Source organism: Balaenoptera borealis (assembly GCF_965194805.1).
Source record: "Balaenoptera borealis genome assembly, chromosome: 10".
Classification (NCBI taxonomy): Eukaryota; Metazoa; Chordata; class Mammalia; order Artiodactyla; family Balaenopteridae; genus Balaenoptera; species Balaenoptera borealis.
The window spans coordinates 90,419,416-90,445,090 of NC_138874.1; the positions used below are offsets into that span (position 1 = coordinate 90,419,416).

The following is a 25,675-nucleotide window of genomic DNA, read 5'->3' on the forward strand; positions in this document are numbered from 1 at the left end:
CACCCACCATAACCCAGACCCAGTCCCTGAGACAGAGAAGCAGTTCAGGATGGTCAGAGCCTCTTTTCTCCTTGAGGTACCTTCAATTTCAGAAATGCGCTTTTCAGTTTCTTTCTCCATCACCTTCTGCTGAAACCGAATTTTTGCCACTTGTGCAATCTTCTCTGCTTCTATAATTATATACAAAACAAGACCTTCAAAAACACTTCTCTAGTTCCAGAGGTACTTAGAAACATGAGCACACAGTCTAACACTTAATTATATAAGGTTTTATGGGCTCATTGTTTCATTGTTTTATCCATTCAGACTATAAACAACTCAACAGAAAAAAGGGAATTTACTTCCTACTTCACTGTTCTATTTTGACAGTGCTTGTTTTGTGGGAAGGAAGAGTACAAAAGGTGACAGTTCCAGTCCTTCATGGGATTAAATGGCAATGGTCCACAAGCTAATGGGGAAAAAAAAGATACTTCATGAACGTTCTCAGAACAAAAACAGAGCAACACAAATGTATGGCAACATAGGACAATTATATAATGTGGCAGGAGAAATAAAGAATAAGGAAGATAAAACAAGGAAGACCTTCTGGAAAAAATCTTAAAGAAAATAATAGACCATGACCTAAGAGGACCTGGCAGAAAGTGTAAGCAAAAACAAGATATACGAATTAGCATAGCAAGTCGCAGTTAAAGAGGTGATAAAGAGCCAGCTGACAAAAGAAGACAACAAAAAAATTACAGAGAGGGCTGGAAGACCCCTGTTTTGAGTGACAGGCTAAGGAATTTAACTTTAATATATACTCAGGATCAACTGTTATGTAACCATCAGGGAAATGATGTGATGAAGGGTTACCAGAGGAGGAGTATTCTGACTACTGTAGAAGATAAAAGAGAAAGCAGGGTAATTCACCTGAGAATGTGAAAACAAGTGTTGGGAGTGAACAAGGTAGCTGCAGCAGGCAGTTACAGGCAGGGAAAACAAAACATCCTTAGCAAATCTCTGGCCTAACCAAAGGATTCAGGACCAGGGAAGAAAGACTCTAATTATATTTTCAATACAATCACTGCAATTCTTGAAGAACATTCTCAATTCTCCTTTTCAGCCAAAGAAGTTGAATATTTTAACATTCTTCTCCTTGGCCTCTGGAGGAAGTGTATAATGGAAAGAACATTTCCAGGTGGTTTCTTCTTTCCATAAGGCAGGATCCTTTACCAGCTACTCTAGGGCATACTTCCCTATCTCCCCATCAGCATAAAATCAATCTATCACCATACCATCCTAAAAACAGGCTATGTTCAGCTGGGCTAAAAATTTAGCTATAAGCAGAAACTCAAGATAAAATTTGAATAAAAAGTCAGGAATCTGGAGCCTGCAGCTAGAACCCAGAGAATGGTGCCTCAACATGGGGAACTGATGCAGTAATCCCATTTCACACTGTTCTCTGACGTGTGGGCATAAAACCAATAAAGAGCATGACCAAACTTCTAGTTCTAGAAAAATGGTGGAGTAGGCTAATGAGAAACCCTTCCAACACCTTAAAATGCTAGATAAAATATAACAAAATTGTTTTCTAATGTATAATTGAGATCATAAGAAAGAATGAGAGATCCTCAAGAGAGACAAGTAAAGAGAGAGCTGAGAGCCTGTATGATGGCAGCCCTGGGAGTGGTTATTAGACTAGTAAGAGAAAGGGCCTTGGGCTATTGCCCATGCAGGGCCAGGAGATGAGGCCTTGAGATGTTAAAACTGAAATTCCCCTATAAAACCCGAGGACCTGCTAAAGGGCTGCAACTCTACCCACCAGCCCAGTGGCATATCATAGTGAAACTAGAGAATATGCAAAGATAGAGAAAATTCTTTTTTTTTTTAACAGAGAAAATTCTTAAAAGTAAAAAGAGGAGCAGAAGCCAAACAAAAACAAAATAATATTGCCAAAGTGACAAAGAAAAGTAAGTTTAGTTGGGCTTAGAACTGTAGGCTAAATTACCATTCAAGAATGAAATAAAAGTATTTCAGACCAAGGAAGACGGAATAAGTTTTCCAGTCCTTAGCCTTTACTGAAAAAAAGCTAGCAGAAAAAATGAATGAATTGCCAGAAGCAATGGAGAGGAAAAAATTACACAACATATTTAAATCAAAATAAAATATTTACTGTAAGAATCAGTGATGATAATAATCAATGGGGGAATAAAAACAACATGAAACTAAAATACTAGGCAACAATAATACGTAAAACTGGAGGACAGTGATAAGAGTTAAAGCATCCTAAGGTATTGTTCAAGAAGAGGAAGGAAAGAATGATTAACTTTAGATTCTGTCAAGTCAGGTATGCTTGTTAACATTTTACAGGCAACAACTAGTTACAAATTCTAGAAATAGAATGTAAAACTTCTAATCAAGTAAAAGGAAGAAAATAATAAAGAAAATACAATCAATTCAATACCAATCAGAAAAGAAGGGGAAAAGAAGCATGGTAAATGGCACAAAATTAAATGATACAAACAAGTCCAAATATAGCAGTAACCACGATAAATATAAAAAGACTAAACTCACCAGTTAAAAGACAGATTCTCACATTGGATAAGATAACAAAATCCAGCTATATGCTGTTTACAAGAGACACACCTAAAACATAATGACATAGAAAAGTTGAAAGTAAAAGGATGTGAAAAGACACATCAAGAAAATAACTAACCAAGAGAAATCTGTCATAGCTATATTATCATCAGACAAAATAGACCTTAAGCCAAAAAGCATGTCTGGCTATAAAAGAGGGTTATTACATAACTGGACCAATTCTACACAGAGATGTAACAATCCAGTTCTGAAACTAAACATTCTTAATGATATAGCCCCAGAATACATAAAGAAAAAAAGTTATAAGTCACCAAATTCATGGTCATAGTGGGAGATTTTAACACACCTCTCTCAGTAACTGATAGCTCAAGAAGGCAAAAATTAGAAGAATACAGAAGATGTGAACAATACAATTCATAATCCTGACATAATGAATATGCAGAGAAACCTGCATCCAACAAATAGAGAATATACATTCAATCTTTTCAAGCACACATAGAACATTTACCAAAAAAGGACCACGTACTGATAATCCACAAAACAAACTTCAACAAATACTTAAGAATCCATATAACAGATCATATTTTCTGACTACAATGCAATAACATTGGAAATCAACAATAAAAAGGCAGCCCCCGGAGAACCAATTAAATTAGAAACTGAAAAATATACTTTGAATAATTCATGAGTCAAAGAAGAAATAATGGACATTTAAAAAAAAACTGAAAACCAAACACCAATAAATAAACTACATCCAAAACCTGTGGATGTACCTAAAAGCAGAACTTAGAAGAAAATGTATAATCTTACATGTTTCCATTAGAAAAAACTAAAAACTAAAGAATTTAGTAATTCAAAAAGTAAGAAAAGAACCAGTGAGTAAACTCAAGGCAGAAAATAAATAAATAATAAAAAATAAGTGTAAATAATAATTGAAAAGAAAGTGACTAAAGAATCAACCAAATCAAAATTTAGTTCTCTGAAAAGATGCATAAAACAGATCTCTGATCCAGCAAAATAGAAGGCACCAATAAACAATATCAGGAATGAAAAGGGGCATACAGATTTGGTAGAGGGTTTAAAAATCATAAGAGAACTTTACAAACAAATTTATGCCCCCAAATTTGAAATAACAGATAAAATGTGGAGAATTTTCTATAAAGTATAACTACCAAAACTGACTTAAAAAAGAAACAAATACCTTACACAATACAGAAATTAAATCAGTAGGTTAAGTGTTGCCATAAAAATTAAACGAGCATACAAAAAAGCCCAAACTCCACTAGACCAAGATGGTTTTTATAATTGAGTTCCACCATACCTACAAAGAGGAGGTAAAACATATTTTATACAAAATGCTCCAGAACACAGAAAAAGAAGAAATGCTCTCCAACTCATTTTGAGGCTAGTGTAACCATGATACAAAAAACAAACAAAAAAACCCCTGAAAACCTGAGAGTAAGAATGTAAGAAAACAAAAAAGCTGACCATTTATGAAAATAAAAGTAAAAAATTAAAAGAAATTATTAGGGTAAAACTCCTACTTCATGATCAAGTGAATTTATTCCAGGAAGACAAAATAATTCTGTAAGAGAAAATCTATTAATATAATTCACCATATTAATTGCTTTAAAAAGAAAAATTATGTGGTCATCTCGACAGATTTAGAAAAAAATTCTAAAAGTTTTAGCAGTCATTCATGATAAAAACCCTTGGCAAGCAATAAACAGAAGGAAATGTCATTAACCCGATAAAAGTTAAGTATAGCAAACATCACTGGGACTGTGTATTTAAAGTTAGGAACAAGACAAGAATGCCTGTCACCATCTTTCTTTTCAACACTTCACTGGAAGTCATAGCCTAAAGCAGTAAGGTAAGAACTAAAAGGTGTGGGAGTACAGAGAAAAAACCAGAACTGTCCTGATCTGAAGACAATATGATTACTTGGGAAATCCAAGAGACTATTAGAAACAACAGCATTTTCAGCAAGATTGCTAAATGAAAAAATTAACAGCATACCTATACAAAAGTAAAAACCAGTTTGAAAATGTGCCTTGAAAAAAGAGCCTATTTATAATAGCAAAAAATTTGAGGAATATATAGGAATAAATCTCTAACAAAGAGTGTGTAAGAACTTTGAGAAGAAAATTATGATACTTTTTTGAAAGACCATTCTTTCATTTTTCATTCTCGTAAATGGAGAAATATAACAGATTTATAAAACTCAGTATCATAAATATTGTAATTCTCTCCAAACTGATGTACTATATACAAGTAATGTGATTACAATCAAAACCCTAACAGTATTTTATAGAACTTGAGGAGCTGGTTCTAAAATTTATTTGGAGGAATAAAGGGCCTGGAATAGTCCAATACAATTTTAGAAATAGGAACAGTTTTGAGGAATAGTTAAGAAGGAACTTGCTCTCTCAGATAGCAAGACTTAAAACGAAAGCTACAGTAATTAAAGCAAGGTATTACTGTAAAAGGATAGACCAAGAAATTCAAAGAAAATAGAAACCCTAACAACAAAACAAATTATATATAGGATCTTATTATATGACAGATGTGGCATTAGAAATAAGTACAGGAGGGCATCCCTGGTGGCGCAGTGGTTGAGAGTCTGCCTGCCAATGCAGGGGACACGGGTTCGAGCCCTGGTCTGGGAGGATCCCACATGCCGTGAAGCAACTGGGCCCGTGAGCCACAGCTACTGAGCCTGTGCGTCTGGAGCCTGTGCTCCACAACAAGAGAGGCCACGATAGTGAGAGGCCCGTGCACTGCGATGAAGAGTGGCCCCCGCTCGCCGCAACTAGAGAAAGCCCTCGCACAGAAACGAAGACCCAACACAGCCAAAAATAAATAAATTAATTAATTTAAAAAACAAAAAGAAAAAAAAAGAAATAAGTACAGGAAATAAGGAACTATTCAATAAATAGTCTAAGACAATTGGCTTGCCATTTGGAAAAAATTAAACTGAATTTCTATGTCACACTAAACATTAAAATAAATTCCAGATGGACTCAAGACCTACATAGGAGAAGAAAAACTTTAAAACTTTTAGAATAGAATTATTACTTTGGGGTTGGGGAAGAATTCTTAAAACAAGATAGGAAAAGCACAAACTGGAAAGAAAAAGACTGATAAATTTGATTACATGAAAATGAAATATATATGTATGTCAAAGACATCATAAAGTTCAAAGACAAGCCACAAATTGAGAGATGATATTTGCAATGCATAAACCTGGGAAGGGATTAATATCCAGAAGATACAAAGAACTTCTACAAATCAGTTTAAAAAAGTAATCAAATAATGGGCTAAAGATATTAACAGGCAATTCACATATCAAAAAAAGGGAAACCCGAATGACCCATAAACAATACTCAACTTTACTAGTAACTAGGAAAACTCGTATCAAAATTATGTGATACTATGCCCATCACCAAACTGGTATAAATTTTTAAAAATCTTGTAACTCCAAGGGTAGAGGACAATGTGTGGAAATGGGAATTGAATAAGGCAGCACAGAAATTGAAACTCAAACACTGCTGAGGAGAGGGTAAAATGGAGAAAGCACTTTGGAGAGCAATTTGGCAGCGTGTTGTAATTTGAAGATGTGTGTACCCTATGACCCAGCAATTCTACTTCAAGATATGCATTCTAGAGCAGTGCTTCTCAAACTACCTGTGGGAAAGCATTTTTTTTTGTATTTCAATATTTTATAAATTATAATGAGTCACTAGAAAAATATTAAAAAAGAAAAACATAAGCTCCAGTTTTTTATTAGATTCAACAGACAATAAAATTACTGTGTTAAAATGCTGTAAGAACTTCTAAACACTCATTCTCAATTTCCATACTCATCTCATTGTGGATCCAAAACAAAAAGCCGGTGACAGGGCACTGACCCACATCACATGTGCAGTAGCACTTCTCTAGGAAAACTCTTGCATGTGTGCACAGAGAGACATGGATAAGGGTATTACTGCAGAACTGTCTGTAATAAGGAAAAACCAGAAACTAACTCATTAGTAATCCATCAGAATCAAATGAGGCTCACTCATAGAATGAGATACATACAGAGCAGTTAAAAATAAACTAGATCTACATGTATCAATATGAATAAAACAATGTTAGTAAAAAAAGGAAGTTGTGAAATAAAAGGTGAAGTTTGATACCACTTTTGTAGTAAAACAATTCTATGAATTGTTTATTGTTACATATTTAGAGTAAAAGTATAAAAATATGGACAGAAAATATACATCAACTTCAGAATAGAATGTACTCTGAGAAGACAGGTCAAGAAATAAGACCAGGGATGGGTACAAAGGAGGCTTCAAATAGATATATAAACTTTTTCCTAAAAGAAAATATGATCTGAAGGAATATGGCAAAATGTTAAGCCTTCATTATATTGTTCTCTGTATGTTCCTGTATATTTGAAATATTTAATATAAAACTCAAACTTTCAGCAAACCAAGGAACAAACAATTGAGAACCTAAGACGGCAGTCGAATACACAATATGCTGGAGTGTTAGGGAAGTCACTGGGACTCAAAATGAGCCGTGAGCAACCCTGCTGTACTTCTAAAGGCGGTAACATCTATCTATCCAGATAAAACTAGGTGCACGTCAACAGCAAGGATGCATAGTATAATCCTGAGCTTTGGCCAAAAAACCTGCCTGTTCTGAATCTGTATAAACAAAACCCCTACTCCACCAGAGGCTAGAGCTGCCCCCAAACCCTATCCACATTTCCTGTCCTCAAAAGACAACAGTGGGGGCCAACACCACGGTGAAGAGCCAAAGCACTTCATCAACTACTGGCCTCATCTACTTTTAAAGGCTTTAGGACATCTGAATACACAAAGGAATTTCCAGAATTCTCCACTATGTATGATGCAATCTTATTTGAGTCCCATCAATATCCAACATGAGATGGACAAAGAACAGGACAAACTCATAACACATGTACTTAGAGGCATCCATTTCAGAAAGAAATCCAAGTACCTATAACAGCCTTTTTCCTCTCTGTCTCAGCTTCTTTCTCCACAACCTTTTGTTTTTGTGCAGCTATAAGAAGTTTTGTCTTCTCAGCTTCCCTGTGGAGTAAAATATTACAAAAAATTAGAAATGATGTACAGTCACAGGTAGTAATTCTGACTCTACAGTGGGTCAGAGAACCATTTTCAACAAGAACTTTCTGACTCAGTAAGGTAGGCAAGAGAGGTGTTATCCTATTTTACTAATAATGAATTTGAGGTTGAAAGGTTAAATGATTTGCCCAAAGTCACCCAGAAATAGGAATCAAATTTAGTATATTTGAATTTTAGTCAGACCCTTTCCTCTAATCGTATCATGGAAAGGCCTGTGATCTGGAAGTGTCTGGAGTATATGAATGCTTCCTCTGCTGTTAGGCCTCCAGCTAATGTGCACCAATTAGTAAAAGGCACTAACCTCTGGGCAGATGTAGCCAGCCCCTCAGGTGCATGGTTTGGCAAGCAGAAGGGGGCTGGATTTCAGCCCCTCTTCAGGCAGACACCCCTGTGTAGCAGCCCTATTTGTTATACAGAAGATATAACTAAGTGGCAGTTACTAATTAGGTGGTGAACTGGGGCTCAATGCAAAGAACTTTCTAAGAATCTGAGCTTTCTAACAATGGAAATAGGTGGCCAATCACTAAGCATGTACAAGTGGCAACTGGGTGACCACATGGAAGAAAGGGTATAAAAAAAGATCACTATTAGGTGGGAAGTTAGACTGGATTATCCCAAGGTAGCATTTAATTCTAGAATTCCAAAAGTGTTTAAAATTAGGAAAGATCCAGAATTACCTGAAAAGTAACTCCAATAGTTTCCCCAAACATCACCCCCCCCAACCTCTCTCCTTTCCTCCTGCCAACATTGATAAAAGACATAAAATGACATTCGGGATACTATGAGTTATTTGAGGGCAGATAACACATAGTTTTCATCTTTCCATCACCAGAAGCTATTATATTTAAAGCCTAAGACATCCTGAGCCTTCAAGAAATTTATTTTTCTTCTATAAATGGATCAGACCCATGATCTACTCAGCCTAGCACTCTGTGCTTTACAGTTTTAAAAGAAGAAATCCTTTTCTACGATGAAAAAAGCGAAGATACAACTCTGCATAATAAAAGATATAGACTTGGGAACAACAGTAACTCAGAAGTGTAACACTCTACAAAGAAGTAGTATTATTACTTTTTGGACCCCCTGTATTTATACGTCTTTTGTTTTCTTGACTTTTGCAAAGTTAGTTTTCCAGTATTTCATATTTTGCCTCTTAACATATCTGTCAAGTTTCCTAAAGACTTTTGTTTCTTCTTTTCAGTACTTGTCATATGAGAATAATACTGACATTTCACCTGCAACAGGTAGTCCCCTAAAGGAATCTTCTAAAACACTTCGAAACTAATTTAATGTCAAGCAAGTAACTTCTCATTCCCAGTCAGCCCTGGACACATAAAAGAGAAGACTACCAGGAGTCAACCCAGGCAAAGCTTCCCCAAAGGCAAATTATAAAGATCACGTCTAATTTTAGATACATAATCACATACAATGGAAAAGCAAACTTGATACCAATGTGTTTATTCTTACCATTTATAACACAGTAACAAAATATAGGCACTCTCTTCAACCTTAACAGCTAGGACCCTTTCTCTCCTCTATTAATATTTAATTCAAGGTATTATTCACATCCAAATTATAGCTCCTTAGGCTTCCAACAACAGTTCTACAGCAAACTGCATCCTTAGCCACTGAAGCTGCTCCTGAAATGTCCATATATAAAGAGAAAACTAATAAGAGTCTAGTGGGAATTAAGACACCAGAATAGGTAATATCACTAGAATTAAAGAATGGAAGATAGACATATACCCCTCCCCAGTGTAATATCTGAAACATAATTTTCCTCTAGACTGGTAAATTAATGTAGACAGCCCTATATAAAAATATTGGGATCCCATGCATATTACTCACATTAACTCAAAATTTCTTCTTATGGCTTCTGGGATTTTGGGTTTTGTAACACGCACAGCCTAAAAAATAAAAGTGAAAAAGCCAAAGTGCATTTGAAAAATAAATCGTCAAACTAAATCTTCTACAAAACAGCTCCTCAAATGAAACTAATAAAACAGCTATGACATAGCTGCCTACTAACACACGTAGGGATCCCACTAGAAAATCTACTGTTCCTGCCATCACCTCCAAAAATCAAAATAAGCTGCTTCTTGTTTCCTTTAAAAAATGCCTGGCTATAGGATAAACCACTCTACCTGCTGAGGAAATAAATTTTTAGAGAAAAGGTTCTCTCTTAAAAGACCTTTCACAAAGCTCTTAAGTTGGATACTTGTGTTTCCTTTTCAAACCTGCAAACCAAAGAAACAGAAGGAAGGCAAAATTTCAAGATTTAAATTATAAAGTAGGAAACAGTCAAAACCAAAAATATAAACAAGCAAAAACCCAGGTCAGTATATGCAACTTAATACAGTGGACAAGTAAATGAATTTACCACTTCCTAAACCTGTAATCACTCAGTACTGGCTACAAACAAACAGCACAACACTGAGGGAAAACAAACACCAATTAACAATTAACAAATACCAATTAGCAGCTTGTATTCTTTCTTCCTAGAACCTCACTTAAAACAAAGTCTACTTATCTCTGTAAACGCTGTTTACTAGACCCTGTTTCCCTAACCATAGTGTACTTTGGCATAATTATCTATGAAACAGGATAATTTTGGGGTGCAAGAGCCGGGTACAAAAAAGCCCCTCTGTGTTCCCTGTTTCTGGTTTGTAGAAGAAGGCTTTAGTCTCCTAGGCCTTCCCTGAGTTCCAAAGAACAAACTCAAGCAGTTACTAATTCGGGAGTGAGGAAATGTAGAAACAAAGGAAAAGCAGTCAAGAAACAGTAATTTATAAAACAGAGTCCTGGTTCCTCCTCAAGGGATATACGTAACAACCTAATGCATACCTTTGAGCTGTTCTAAAGTAACTAAGGCCCTCGCCCAGGTGGAGGGTGCTGACTACATGAGCACAAGCACAGAGACCCCAGACTGGCTGGAATCAGAAGACTGATGATTAAGATTTCTGAAACATCACCATGAAGAAAGTCATGCCCCCTGCAAACCTCACCCCAAATGCTGCCTTTAAAGACTCTTCCCTGAAAGCCACTGGGGAGTTTGGGCCCTTTGAGCATGAGCTGCCCATTCTCCTTGCTGGACCCTGCAAAAAAACCCTTACTTTGCTGCAAACACCCACTATCAGAGTTTGGCTTTCTGTGCTGTGGGCACATAATCCCTTACAGGGTTACATCTGCTTGGGAAATACAGATTCCGAAGGCTGACTTTCCTGTATCAAGGACTTGATCTCTCAGAAGTGTTTGATTTTACTAGTTAAACATCCTACACCACCCCTCCACCCTACTACACACACACACAAAGCACTTTGCTGATCTGAAGAAACTTTTAATTTCCCTCTGAAAACTGGTTGAACTTTTAAGCAACAAGGCCTTTAAGCACATAGCCTTTTTTTAGGGCTTATGAAAGAAGGCTTTTAAAACTTTTAAGCAACATAGCCTCCCCTACATAAAAGAGACAAGTCAGATCTGTACATAATTTTGAGGATTATAATAACTAAATACAAGAATTAGAGTGAAATGGAATAAGAAGCTGGGGACCATGATGAAAAAAGTCATTTCATGCTAATGGTAAGGCATGTGAGGCCATAAAGAACAACTCATGGACATACCCAGAAGACAAAGAAAAATTCAGAACCAGAATTTGTAAGAGATGCCAGATTTCCCAAGTGACTACCAGAAATACAGATGACTTCCAATATGATTCAGGGGGAAGCACTGTCATATTGCATTTAATTATGAGACTGGCCATGTATCTTTATAGTCTTATAAAAAGAGCATGAAATAGGACTTCTTCTGAAGGCTTCTCTTGCTGTGTGAGGCTGAAGAACATACTACATGCTTGCCAATCTTGGGAAATCTCATAATTTTCAAATATGTGAAATATAAGCACCTACTGTAACAGATACCATGAGTAATTTGCTTCATAAGAGATTTAAGGAATAAAATGGCAACATATTCAAAAACAATGGTCAAAATACACACACACAAAGACACACACACAGTGAGTGAAGAAAGGGAAAAAAAAAGCTGATGAAATGAATATGTCTGTTGAAACTGGATTATAAGCATATATTTTAAACCAAAAGCCAGCATTTAATATATATAGTCACTGCCTTAAATAACATAGGAAAAAATATCAAGAATGCCTATTTTCACCACTTTAATTTGCCACAGTAGTTGTTCAAGAAGAAAAAATGGGGTACAAATACAGAGAAGGGAAAAATGAAAATACTGATTGTTACAGAGAAGGTTCACTCAACAACAAATATTAATTGGGTGCCTAGTCTGTACCAAGTACTGTTTGTTCCAACCACTGTGGACACAGCAATGAATAAGGCAAGACTGCTCTCATGGACTTTAAAATTTTAAAGGCAGAAAAAAAGGCAATAAAGAACAACAAAAAGCAAATAAATGAACAAGAGAATTTCAGATAGTTATTAGTGTTATGTGAAGAATTAAAATACTAGGTTGGGGTGGAAATCAAGATTTTTTTTTTGGCGTAAGTATATAACTAAAAAAAATCTAGGGAAATTCATAAAGTTTTAGTCAAGCAAGATGAATAGCTCTAGAGATCTGCTGTACAACACTGTACCTACAGTCAATAAAAATGTATTTATTGTACACTTGAAATTTTAAGAGGGTAAATCTCATGTTAAGTATTTTTTACCACACACACTCACAAATCTAGGGAAATTAACCAAAAGAATTACTAGAGACAGTTAATTCAGCAAACTTGCAAATATACAATAAAGTCACCAAGAATCATTTGCATTCCTCAATGCTTAAAAAAGACTACATATTTAATAGCATTAAAGCTCATTAAATTCATGGATATTAATTTAACTTGGGATATGGGTTTCTCACCTAGGTCAGAAATTCTAAAAGAGGGGCTTCCCTGGTGGCGTGGTGATTGAAAATCCACCTGCCGGTGCAGGGGACACAGGTTCAGCCCTGGTCCAGGAAGATCCCACATGCCATGGAGCAACTAAGCCTATGAGCCACAACTACTGAGCCTGCGCTCTAGAGCCCACAAGCCACAACTACTGAGCCTGAGCACCACAACTACTGAAGCCTGTGTGTCCTAGAGCCCACGCGCCACAACTACTGAGCCCGTGTGCTGCAACTACTGAAGCCCATGCGCCTAGAGTCCATGCTCTGCAACAAGAGAAGCCACCGCAATGAGAAGCCCACGCACCATGATGAAGAGTAGCCCCGCACTTGCTACAACTAGAGAAAGCCTGCGCGCAGCAACAAAGACCCAACACAGCCAAAAAATAAATTAAAAATTTTAAAAAACAGTAAAAAAAAAAAAAAATTCTAAAAGAAACAAAAATGATAATACAATTATAAGTAAAGTCATAGACTATGTTCCTAATTTTTAAATGTATAAGCCAATTTAGGTACCTGATATGACTTGAAAATACTAATAATGAAAACTCACCTTGTAGAATAAACTGGCAGAAATATCAAAGGCCATTATTATTATTATTATTATTTTTGGCCGCACCATGCAGCATGTAGTATCTTACCAATAGTTCCCCGACCAGGGATCAAACCTGTGCCCCGTGCAGTGGAAGCATGGAGTCTTAACTACTGTACTGCCAAAGGCCATTATTTTTTAAAAGATAATATATCTTATCAAATTTTAAAAGTGAATGAAAAGTTGAATTATCATGACCATACGGTAATATGTTAAAAATAGGAATGCTGAAAAATAGCCTTTAAGTTCTAAAAATGCATTCCAACTATCATAAGAAACTATTTTATAACAAGAATAAAGCAACCAAAAAAATGGAGATCTTGATCTATCAGTTTAAAACCAATAAAGTGACATTTTTTCATTCAATAACGTTTATAAAAACAACAAATAAATATAGATAAGTTTAAAAGATCCTTCTTTCTGCCGTGCAGAAAATGATGTGGACGAGTGAAAGTGAGAAAACAGGATAGAAGACTACTGCAGAAGTCCAGGCAAGAAATAGTACTTGGTCTAAAGAGGTGGCAGTGAAGATGTTTTAGATGGATTTGGTAGAATCAGCAGGATACGGGGACTGATTAGATGTTAAGGGCTAGAGGGTCCTCAAAGACGCCTCCCATACCTCTAGACTGGCCTGAGGGTAAGAAGGAGCCATTTACTAACAAGAGGGAAAAAACAGGAGAGAAGTAGATTGGATGGGAAAAGACCAAGGGCTCAAGAACTAATGAAAGAATAGGAAATAGAAAAATCAATGGAACAGAACAAAGTTCAAAAAGGACTTTACTATATAACGGAATTCAGCAAATAATATGATGGCATTTCAAACAAAGAGGAGAGAGGGGCATAAATTATTCAGTAATTGCTGTTGCTAATAAATTGGGGGAGGGGCAGATTGGAGCCCAACCTCACAAATGAAATCAAAATGGATTCCAGATGAATTAAAATTTTAAATCTAAAAATAAAACTGTAAAAGTAAAGAAAATGTTGTAATTTCTGATTTTATTTAAATTTCTATATTTTAAAGTTGGTGAAAGGCTCTTAAAAGCATAGTAGCACAGCAAAATGCCATAAAGAAAAAAATACTAAAATTACTGCTAAAAGTACTAAAATTAAACTTCAGAACTGTCAAGGGGAAAAGAAAAGTTAAATGACAAAGAAAAAAACTAGGAGAAAATGTTTACTATGCATTTAAAGAAGAGTTGCAATAATTAACATATCAAAAACAGTTTATTTAAGTTAATGAGAAAAACAGATTAAAACAACCGAAAAATGAGCAAACACAATTCACAAATCAAATACAGAGGGCCAATAAACATCCTAGGGCATTCAACCTCAATAATTAATACACAATGGCAGATTCATTTTTTCCAAAAGGATTTAGAGAGCAGGTATGCATCTGTTAATTATTTGAGTACGATCACACAATCAAATGTATAGAAAACAACGGCTCATCAACACTGCTGATGAGAGAGTATAAGCTACTAAAATTTTTCTGAAAGGCAATTTGGCAATATATATCAAAAAGCCCCCAAACAAGGCATCAATCCTACGTTTAAGAACTTATCTTGGGCTTCCTTGGTGGCGCAGTGGTTGAGAATCTGCCTGCCAAAGCAGGGGACATGGGTTCGAGCCCTGGTCTGGGAAGATCCCACATGCCGCGGAGCAACTGGGCCCGTGAGCCACAACTACTGAGCCTGCGCGTCTGGAGCCTGTGCTCCGCAACAAGAGAGGCCGCGATAGTGAGAGGCCCGCGCACCGCGATGAAGAGTGGGCCCCGCTCACCGCAACTAAAGAAAGCCCTCGCACAGAAACAAAGACCTAACACAGCCATAAATAAATAAATTTGTTAAAAAAAAAAAAACAAACACAACAAATTAAAAAAAAAAAAAAAGAACTTATCTTAAGGGAAGGATTTTAAAAGATGTATGTATAAGCTTGGTCATTATAACATGCACATAACAGTAAAAACTGGAAGCCAACAGGGATTAAATAAAAACATTAAAAGTGATGATGCAGCAAATCTTACTTTTGACTTGAAAAGATGCTTATATATATTGCTGGTGAAAAAAGCAGCTATGGTATGATTCCATTTTAGTTCAACATTATTTATAACTATAAACATATGTTCCTCTGTATTAAGAAGAGTCTGGAAAGATACAACGAACTATGTTATCTCTGCATAGTAAGACTATTGTTCAATTTCACTGTTATTCATCTTTTTCCTAATATCTGATTATTTTTACAACACATATAACATGCGTGTGTATAAAAATATTGATAATATACAAGGTACTACTACAAATCAGTAAGAAAAACATTTCAATAGAAAAATGGGGAAAGAATATGAATAGGCAATTGACAGATGAGTACAAATGGACAAAAAAATAAACAAAAAGATGCTCAACCTCATTAACAATTAAGGAAATGCAAATCAAGGAGAGAGATAACGTCACATCTATCCATACAGCAAAAATCAGCATGTTTGATTGCTTTACATGCTGATGAGGTTGTGGAGAAACAAGTATTCACATATACTGCTGGTAAGAATGTAGATTTAGGGACTTCCCTGATGGCGCAGTGGATAAGACTCCACGCTCCCAATGCAGGGGGGCTGGGTTCGTACCTGGTCAGGGAACTAGATCCCACAAGCATGCCGCAGCCAAGAGTTCGCATGCCGCAACTAGGGAGTCCACGTGCTGCAACTAAGAACTGGTGCAACCAAATAAATAAATAAATATTTAAGAAAAAAGAATGTAGATTTATACAGCCACTTTGAGAGAGAAAGTGTACATACAAGGAGGTGTGTCAGGAATATTCAATACGCTATTGTTTATTAATAGCAAAAAATTGGAAACAGTAGGGAAATGGTTATGTAATATAAGGCAAGGAACTCTAGGGGGCTGTTTAGAAGAATGAGCTAGATCTCCAAGTAACGACCTGAGCAGAATCTAGGAATCTGTGGCATTCACATTATCTTTAAAATTGAAAAGCTACTCCAGGACAACCAAGAGAGTTTTACAAAGTTAGCTCTGGGACATTTCAAAAGAACCCTTAACTTTGGCAGTTCCCCCTCAGGCACCTGGCAGAGATAATGGCAAGATGGAGGACAGGGGAAAACCTTCAGAAGTTTTCCAGACTTGTTTATGAGATCGCACATGATCACTCACAGTAAATGCACGCTTCTCAGAAGCAGTGCAATCTAGAAACTAAGAAAGGACATTAGAGAAGCCACATTACCACTTCTCAGGTAATCTAGATCCAAAGCCACTGTGTTCTAATGTTACTGACCATGACTACAGTAGAAAAGGCATCTTACAGTGACACCCAATATTAACATCTACCCCACACACTTATGTAAAACAAAAGCCTCACAGACTGATACTTTAACTTACTACATGCCATGTGCTCCGGTTTCTTTTCCTATTCAATTCCATCTTATTTAAAATGCTGGTCATGACCCACTAAAATTGATTTTAGAACCTACTAGTGGATTTCAACCCAATCTGAAAAAATACCCAAAAAAAGCAGTCATTCTCACCATTCTATCTCCCAATGCCACTGCCACCACCACAACACCACTAAATTCTTCTGCTACCTTGCTTTTACTCAGGTCTTTCCATCCACCTGAAATATCTTCCTTACTCTTTTCCACCTTATAAATCCTATTAATTCTTCCAGACCTACCTATCAATCAAATCCCAACTCAATCAGTCATTTCCAGGCAGACTCTCTTGAAATGTTCTTTAAACTCTTAGAGCAATAATCATCCAATCAATTCATCCGTCAATTAATACTTTGTCTAGAATTATTATTCAAATTTTATACATGAAATTCTTTTTCATAATCTTACTGAGGGCAAGGATTAGTCTTAAATTGATTTATAACCATTACTGTATCTTAATAATGCCACACACATACCTAGCTGTATACGGATTTTATTTCCTTGCAAGAGCCTCAGCTTATTTGTTCCCTCTAAGAGTTCAGAAAAAAATGCCACCCATAACTGAGAAAGATATTCTGTAAATCACCCTAGCACTACAATTAAATAACTGCTGAATAAACAGTCTGATGAAAGGACAATTAAATACAAAGCTCTCAAAATTCCCAAAGAATTTCCCTAGGAGAAGGGCTTACCTGTATGGTGAGGCCTGGGGCCATGACATTTAAATCTTTCTGCAGAGCTTGCTTGAGGTTTTCGTCTATTTGATCTGTTTTTGAAGCCAAGAACAACAGCTCTTATTACACTCAAAAGAATTTCCTTACATTGTATTAACATTTAAACAAAACCAATCATAATTAGACCTAAAGTTTCCATGGTACTATTCTTTTATAGAGCTTAAACCATTTCACACACATATGAAAACAAATATATATATATATAGTTTTCCTTTTGTGTGAGGAAAAATTGTGAGGAATTACCGATCAAAGAAATTAAGAAGGAAAGATGGCAAGCAGCTACTTGAAGTTTATCAAATAAATGAAGAATCTAGGTTTCTAATATCTAAATTCAGTGTTGCTACTTAATATGTGTCCTGATTCTCTAAAAAAACAAATTTTCATCTTCAGTCAATCTTTATCCAAATTCCCAAATAACTAAATTTCATTTCCATGGACCTCTGCCAATTATTTTGGATTTAAAAACAGAGAGGGTGGGGGGAAGGCTCATAGGAAGGTCCTTGAAGCACACAAGAATGGACAATAAAGATGTCACTTCACTTGGCTTTGTAACTCATGAATTTTCTATCCACCTCAACAGTACTTTCCCCATTATTAAATAACCAGTGATGTGACAATTAAGGACAGACCAGTTTTCTCAAACACCACCCCAACAGTTCTCAATCATCAATGAGGAATCAATTGGTAGATTTCTAAATTGATTAACCATCCCTATGCCTGCCTCTAAGAAATTCACTAAGAATTCCAGGAGGGAGAAGTGAGCAGCCAATAGCAGCAACCCAATCCCTGGCCAGAGCTTTCCCTACCACAAATGAAAAGTAACTTGTACAGAAGAGAGTCAACATAGCAAGCCTGAAACTACTATCCTTAGAAAGGCCTGTTTGCAATTTGGCCTCTGGCTGTCACCTGGGGTCATGGATTTGGAGAGTATTCCCTCTATCCCCAGAACTGATAACAATGACTCACTGTGCCTAAATTGTTTATTCAAACAATGTTTTATGCTGAACATCTACTTTCCTTCTGGGAATCTGGAATATTGGTATATGTTAGGCAGAGGGTACCTACATGACCAGCCCACAGTAAAAATCCTGCCTAGAGAGTCTCTAATGAGCTTCTCCAGCAGACAACATCTCACATGTGTTGTTACAATTCAATGCTGGAGTAATTAAGTGTATCCTGCATGACTCCACTGGGAGGAGACTCTTGAAAGCTTGTGCCTGATGTCCTTCAGACTTCACCCAAGTGCCTTTTCCTTCTGCTTTGTATCCTTTTGCTGTAGTACATCTTAGCTGTGAGTATGATTATACTGAGTCCTGTCAGTCCTCCTAGCAAATCATCAAACGTGGGGGTGGGTCTTGGGAAACTCCAAGACACAGGTTCTTAATTTCTCCAAATTATCTATTAAACTAGCAACAAAGCTAATTTTCAGTATATTATCATAGTAAAAACAGAATATAGTCTGGGACTTCCCTGGTGGCACAGTGGTTAAGAATCCACCTGCCAATGCAGGGGACACGGGTTTGATCCCTGGTCCGGGAAGATCCCACATGCCGCGGAGCAACTAAGCCCGTGCGCCACAACTACTGAGCTCACATGCCACAACTACTGAAGCCCACGTGCTCCAGGGCCTGCAGGTCACAACTACTGAACCTGGGTGCTGCAACTACTGAAGCCCACATGCCTAGAGCCTGTCCATAACAAGAGAAGCCACCACAATGAGAAGTCCGTGCACCGCAACGAAGAGTAGCCCCTGCTCACTGCAACTAGAGAAAGCCCGCGTGCAGCAACGAAGATCCAGCACAACCAAAAATAAAATTAATTAATTAAAACAAAGAATATAGTTTGTAACAAATGATCTTTTTCCAATCTCTACCAAGTTACATACTTTATATTTCAGAAAATGGTTATCATTCTTAAAATATCTTGTTTGAGTAACTATTTGCTTAATTTAAGCAATTTTAAGCAAATTTAAGCAATTTTAAACTTAAGATAAAGAATATTTTAAAGACAATTGCTCTATTATAAATTCAGAAGAAATGCTCAAATAGCATAATGTTTACTAATATTATTATAGCACTCACAGACAAGTTGAACAAGATTTCTAATTGGTTATTTATATATTTAAATATATTTATATATTTAAAACAAATGAGACACTTACCAAACAATTCAATGTAAACTTCTTGAAGCGTGTGGGCACTGCAAAACTGGTTCAGTTCATGGTGGATTTTATTGAAGATTAAGGTCTTGTCATAATCTGCAGTGTAGTTCCTCACGATATCAAACACTGAAAGAGAGGTACTATCCATGTTCACCCGTGTATCCTCTAATTCAGCCAAGGTAAAAGTTACAGTGATAAAATATACATGAGGAAAAGTGCCAATGAAATAGTGAAAACATGAAACACGACTCCAAGCCTTGATGTGTTCCTTGTGCCTTATTCTCCAGATATTACTGCATTTGCAATTCTAATGGGCAAACTTCAAATTCCATACTAAGGAGAGTATATATTATCTTGGAGGTAATAAGGAACCGTCAAAGATTGAGCAAGGGCATGACACAATCAGATCTGTACTTTGGCAGCAGAGTGAAAATGAATTGTGAGGCATATAAATCAGAGGCAGGGGAAGTGTAAAGCAATTACTGCAAGGTAAAAGTTTAGCTAAGAGGTGAAGAGGGCCTGAACTAATTGAGGAACAGTGGGAATGAAAAAAGGAGACAGCTCCAAAAGACCATTTTCAAAAAGGCAGTTTTTAAAGGCTGTTAAAAAAAAATAAAAATAAAAAATAACAGGCTAGAAAGGAAAGAAGCTAACATTTCTGGGCCAGACTTTATACCAGGCAATTTATATACATTAACACTTAATTCTCACAAAAAATCTCCTAATTTTGCATAATATGAAACTGAGAAACAGAGAATTTCAGAAATGTGCCTAAGGGTACATACTAGAACATGCCAGAACCTGTGCCCCACTTATTAAAACATGCTGCTTTCTCCCTTCAAATCCAAGACTTGCTCTACTCGCCTTCCCACGGAGGATACTAGATGTAACCGGATTCCAGATCACAACAGATGAACAGGCCATCAATAAATACTCGCTGACTACCTCATCCTCTTGGTCATTTCCAAATGAGTTGGTGATAAGTAGTTTCCTCTTTATCTCTGGCCAGAAAACGAGCACTATCTCCCCTTCTTCTATTTTTTCAATCATAGTCCATTCCACTGATTTGTGACCAGGGAAAGTAGATGATAAAAGACAGGAAAATACTTAATTGCTGAAAAATATAATCCAAATCCACTTGATAGTAATACAGATTGCTCTCTGTTCCGAAATTCTTTTGCTATTTGTGCCTGTACCAGTGATATGAAACTTAGCACGACCTTACATTCCTATATATATACGTATATATGTGTGTATATATACATATATATATACACACACATATATATATATACACACATATATATATATATTTTAGGTCAGTATCATGTCTTCTCAAGTAAAATAAAAAGCCCTTAAGGCAAAGGCTCTAACTTCACCTTTTAAAATTGTTTTTGCCAACACAGTATCCTGACATAGTAAGCATGCAAATTTTAGTAGTAAGGATAAAAATAAAATGGCAGATCTTTTTTAAAAATTTATTTTATTATAGTTGATTTACAATGTTGTGTTAATTTCTACTGTATAGCAAAGCGATTCAGTTATACATATGTACACATTCTTTTTCATGTTCTTTTCCATTATGGTTTATCACAGGATATTGAATGGAGTTTCCTGTGCTATACAGTAGTACCTTGTTGTTTATCCATTCTCTATATAATAGTTTGCATCTGCTAATCCCAAACTCCCAATCCCCCCCTCCCCCACAGCAACCATAAATCTGTCCTGTCTGTTTCTGTTTCATAGGTAAGTTCATTTGTGTCACATTTTAGATTCCACATACAAGTGGTATCATATGGTATTTGTCTTTCTGACTTACTTTACTTAGTATGACAATCTCTAGGTCCATCCATGTGGCTGCAAAATGGCACTATTTCATTCTTTTTTATGGCTGAGTAGTATTCCACTGCATCTATGTACCACATCTTCTTTATCCATTTATCTGTCAATGGACACTTAGGTTGTTTCCATCTCTTGGGTATTGTGAATAGTGCTGCAATGAACACTGGGGTGCATGTATCTTTTAAAATTATAGTTTTGTCTGGGTACATGCCCAGGAGTAGGATTGCTGGATCATATGACAGCTCTATTTTTAGTCTTTTGAGGAACCTCCATACTGTTTTCCATAGTGGCTGCACCAATTTACGTTTCCACCAACAGTGTAGGAGGGTTCCCTTTTCTCCACACCCTCTCCAGCATTTGTTATTTGTAGACTTTTAAACGATGGCCATTCTGACTGATGTGAGGTGGTACCTCATTGTAGTGCTGATTTGCATTTCTCTAAAAATTAGTGACGCTGAGCATCTTTTCATGTGCCTGTTGGCCATCTGTATGTCTTCTTTGGAGAAATGTCCATTTAGGTCTTCTGAAAATGGCAGATCTTTTGATTGAAAGCAGGGTCTCGAAGAAACCCAAGTACACCCATGTTCATAGTAGTATTATTCACAATAGCTAAAACGTGGAAGTAATCCAAGTGTCCATCAATGGATGAACGGATAAACAAAATGTGGTATATACATACAATGGAATATTATTCAGCCTTAAAAAGGAAGGAAATTCTGACACATGCTACTACAACATGGATGAATCCTGAGGACATTATGCTTAGTGAAATAAGCCAGTCACAAAAAGACAAATATTATATGATTCCATTTATGAGGTTCCTGGAGTAGTCAAATTCATAGAGAAAGAAAGTACAGACAGAAATGTCAGAAAGACAGAAATGGTGGTTGCCAGGGCTGGGAGAGGGGGTGGATGAGGAGTTCTTGTTTAATGGGTAGGGAGTTTCAGTTTTGCAAGATGAAAAGAGTTATGGAGATGGATGCTGGTGATGGTTTCATAACAATGTGAATGTATGTAATGCCCACTGAATATTTAAAAGTGGTTAAGAAGGTAAATTTTATGTTACATGTATTTTATCAGAATAAAAAAAAATTACGAAAAAAAATCAAACATTAAGAAGGTCGATATTACTTCATAACTCCTAATTAAGTTTTTGATTTGAACAGTACTCCATCTCTGTGAGTTTTCATCTTTTACCAAGAAAATGTTCTCCCCACACTGAGCACTTTCAGATTGCTTTGCAAGTTATAGCAAATCTCAACTAGAAAAGATTTTTCTATGGTCACAAATCAATGTAGCCAAGGAACTGATCAGTCATAGACTTTTAACACGTAAGGATATTATTTCTCATCCTGACTGGATAAAATGCTACTTTCTAGAAATTCTAGAAATAATCAATGACTGTCGTGTTCTTAGATACACTCAGCTCAGCTCAGAGTAACTCATACAGTTGCAGAAAGTCAACTCTGTCCAGGATTTGTGACCTATTTCTGTTGCCATTCCCTAGGAATGGAAAATATTCCAGCGATTATTTTTTTTAATATATATCAGAAATGAATGAGGTCATAAAACTTTCCTTAGGGAATCTATTCCTATTCCTTACAGAATCTCTCAGTTACAGATAACTCTGATTATAACTATAACAGAATAGATGGGTACCATACCTGCACAAGGGGCCAACATATTAACCACTTCTATTCGGTCAATATAGATCATGACCCCACCACTAAAAACAGAGAAATGGAAAAATGTGAGCCAAATACAAACCTATTATGTCCCTAGATTAATTCTATAGCATCAAACAAATCGCACATGACAGAAATTTAGAAGGAAAATCTAAAGACATATACTACTGATTGATTAAACTGACCTCACTGATCACTACTCAAATGACCCTGCACACACTCACCTGGCTCCTCTCATAACCAAAAGCTCACCTCTGTAACTGCTGTGATCAGAATCAGCTCACAGGAAGACTAGATCTATAACCTAGAGCTGCTTAGCACTTTGCCCTTATTAAATGAAGCCAACAGCTAAGGCAGTGCACTTCTCAAACTTCTCCATCAAGGAATCTGGTAAAGTGGTTCCCCAGAGGTATGGAGGTCAGCCACAGGCTGAAATTCTTTTGATTCCCTGCCTTATCTTAATCTACTTTTCATCTGTATTTATCCTAATATGAAAAGAAGAATTTTCCCCCAAACCTTGAAGTAAAACTGACACTCCAGAAAGATAGGTCTTGTTAATTAATGGCTTCCTATACTTCCTGGCCTATCAGCACAGACCCTGAGGAACATGTGAACCTCAATTTAAGATACATGAAGTTAAGAGATTTTGAAACTATACAACTAAGCCTTCCTACCAACTTACAATGACATTTTTTTCCTGATAAAAAAGCATAATACCTGCTCACTGAAAAAAATCTGACAAATACAGGAAAGCATGAAGATAAAAATAAAATTTACCCAACATCTCATCAGCTGCCAATTTTGAGTCACCTCTAAAAGGAATCCATAAAAAAGTTACAGATAGACCTAGGGAGAACTTGTATCAAATACATTAACTTAAAACAGAGAGAATCTGCTCCCTCTTTAAGAACATTTCTGTGATATTTTGGTCATTTAAAATACAGAATTTAAAACATACACTGAACTTTATACTTTTCTTCTGATACAATTCAATGTACTGATTATACTCTAAAAATAATTTGGGCCTTGCTTGCCTTTCTTGCCCCAATACTTTACAGCAGTGATTTTTCAAAGTAAGATCCTCAGACCAGCTCAGGATCACCTGGGACTTCTGCTAGAAATGCAAATTCTCGGGTCTCATTCCAGACTTACTGAATCAGAAACTCTAAATTAGATGGCATTTAATACTACAGATGACAAGGTGAGCTGATTTCATTTTAAACTATCTACTGTTAGTTTAAAATGGCTCCTAAGATGGAAAGGTCCTATTTGGAGACAGGGCTTTTCTCAAATAATGCTCAGAAGAGAAATCCCCCTGGGTTGCTACGATGCCTATTTGAAAGATGTTTAAGTGATCACAGCTTATGAACAGAAAATACATCTGAACCAAAGGGAGGTTGGTAAGCAAGGGGAACGCTTACCTTGTTCCACAAGGCACATTTTTAACTTCATCAGTTTGCAGTGTTGTCTGGGGAAGAAAAAATATCTCATCAATACTCAGCACACATATCATCAAAGAACCACTGGTCCCAAAGGAAAATCTCTAGAGAACTGCTGAAAGGTAAGTACAGGAGAGCTCCATTACAATTTTAGTCCCCAAAGATTAGCTATCAGAGCAATCTCTTTTTGTATCCTGGCAAACATGAAAGACTAGAGACAGAATATTTTACAGTTAATGTTTGAGTCAAGATGCACCAGGAAAGCTTCAATGTTCAATCTGAAAGTTTCAATGTTCAATCTCTCAGTCAGTCCCTTATTTGCCTGGAGCTGGCCTGGGACTGCAAACTACATGGATTACCCACAAGGATACTACTGCTAGGATTTGTACTCTGAACCCTGATTCCATTGCTAATATTAATGGTTACAATGAAGGCAAAAGATAACTATTATATGCATACAAGCAGTCTTCAACTCAAAGGGGCCCTTGAGCTCAACACCAACCTTTTCCTCTAAAGCTTTAGTCAATATTTTAGTTCAGGTCCTAGAGATTTCTCAGACAGTCTCTCAATTTCCTTTTTAACAGAAATGCCACCATCAGCACTGCTTCCTCCTTGTGAACCAACCATCTGGTACTTAATTACTCTGCTTCTGTCACAACTTGGTTTGGATCCAGAATGACTCCCTATTGCACTTGAAGGTTTCCAACAGGCGAGCACATAATGAGTGTAATCTGGACACACTGCACCATATTAAGCCCACAGCAACATAGTACTTTATGGAATACAACAGAAAAAAGAAGCATGGTCCTTGTTTCCAAAGAGCTCACAATCCAACACAGGAGATAAAATCCTTACAAAGCAATCCATAACAGGTACAAATAACAGAGTATAAACTGAATTGTTAGGTATTAAGTGATAGAGTAAAATAATCATTTGAAAAGCTCTCTGAGGTGAAATATTTATAAGCCCAGTCTAGAGAAGGAGAAATAAGAACAGATAAGCCAGAGAAGCATCTTACATTCAATACCTATCTATTCAAATACACAAAGTTGAGGACAAACTGTGTGTACAGGTGTGAGGAAGCAGTTGGCTTGCCTGGAGCAGAGGGGACAATATAGATGAGAGGTGAAACTCTGAGAAGACAACAT

The 25,675-nt window shown here is 36.4% G+C and overlaps 1 protein-coding gene across 9 annotated transcripts in view; it reads right to left on the reverse strand.

Annotated features, from left to right (window-relative positions):
• ERLIN1 (ER lipid raft associated 1) overlaps positions 1-25,675 on the reverse strand; it is a 37,747-nt gene that overhangs the window by 6,004 nt on the left and 6,068 nt on the right. For 5 of the 9 annotated variants that reach the window (XM_082408164.1, XM_082408157.1, XM_082408161.1 and 2 more), the window contains exons 4-10: positions 24,510-24,556; positions 23,068-23,129; positions 19,562-19,726; positions 17,359-17,432; positions 9,585-9,643; positions 7,591-7,682; positions 81-170 (exon numbers count right to left, since the gene is read on the reverse strand). In XM_082408164.1, the coding sequence (XP_082264290.1) occupies positions 81-170; positions 7,591-7,682; positions 9,585-9,643; positions 17,359-17,432; positions 19,562-19,726; positions 23,068-23,129; positions 24,510-24,556 (589 nt within the window). Of the gene's footprint in view, positions 1-80; positions 171-7,590; positions 7,683-9,584; positions 9,644-15,076; positions 15,934-17,358; positions 17,433-19,561; positions 19,727-23,067; positions 23,130-24,509; positions 24,557-25,675 lie in introns of those variants that run through there. The other 4 variants (XM_082408159.1, XM_082408165.1, XM_082408160.1 and 1 more) reach the window with 2 other exon arrangements.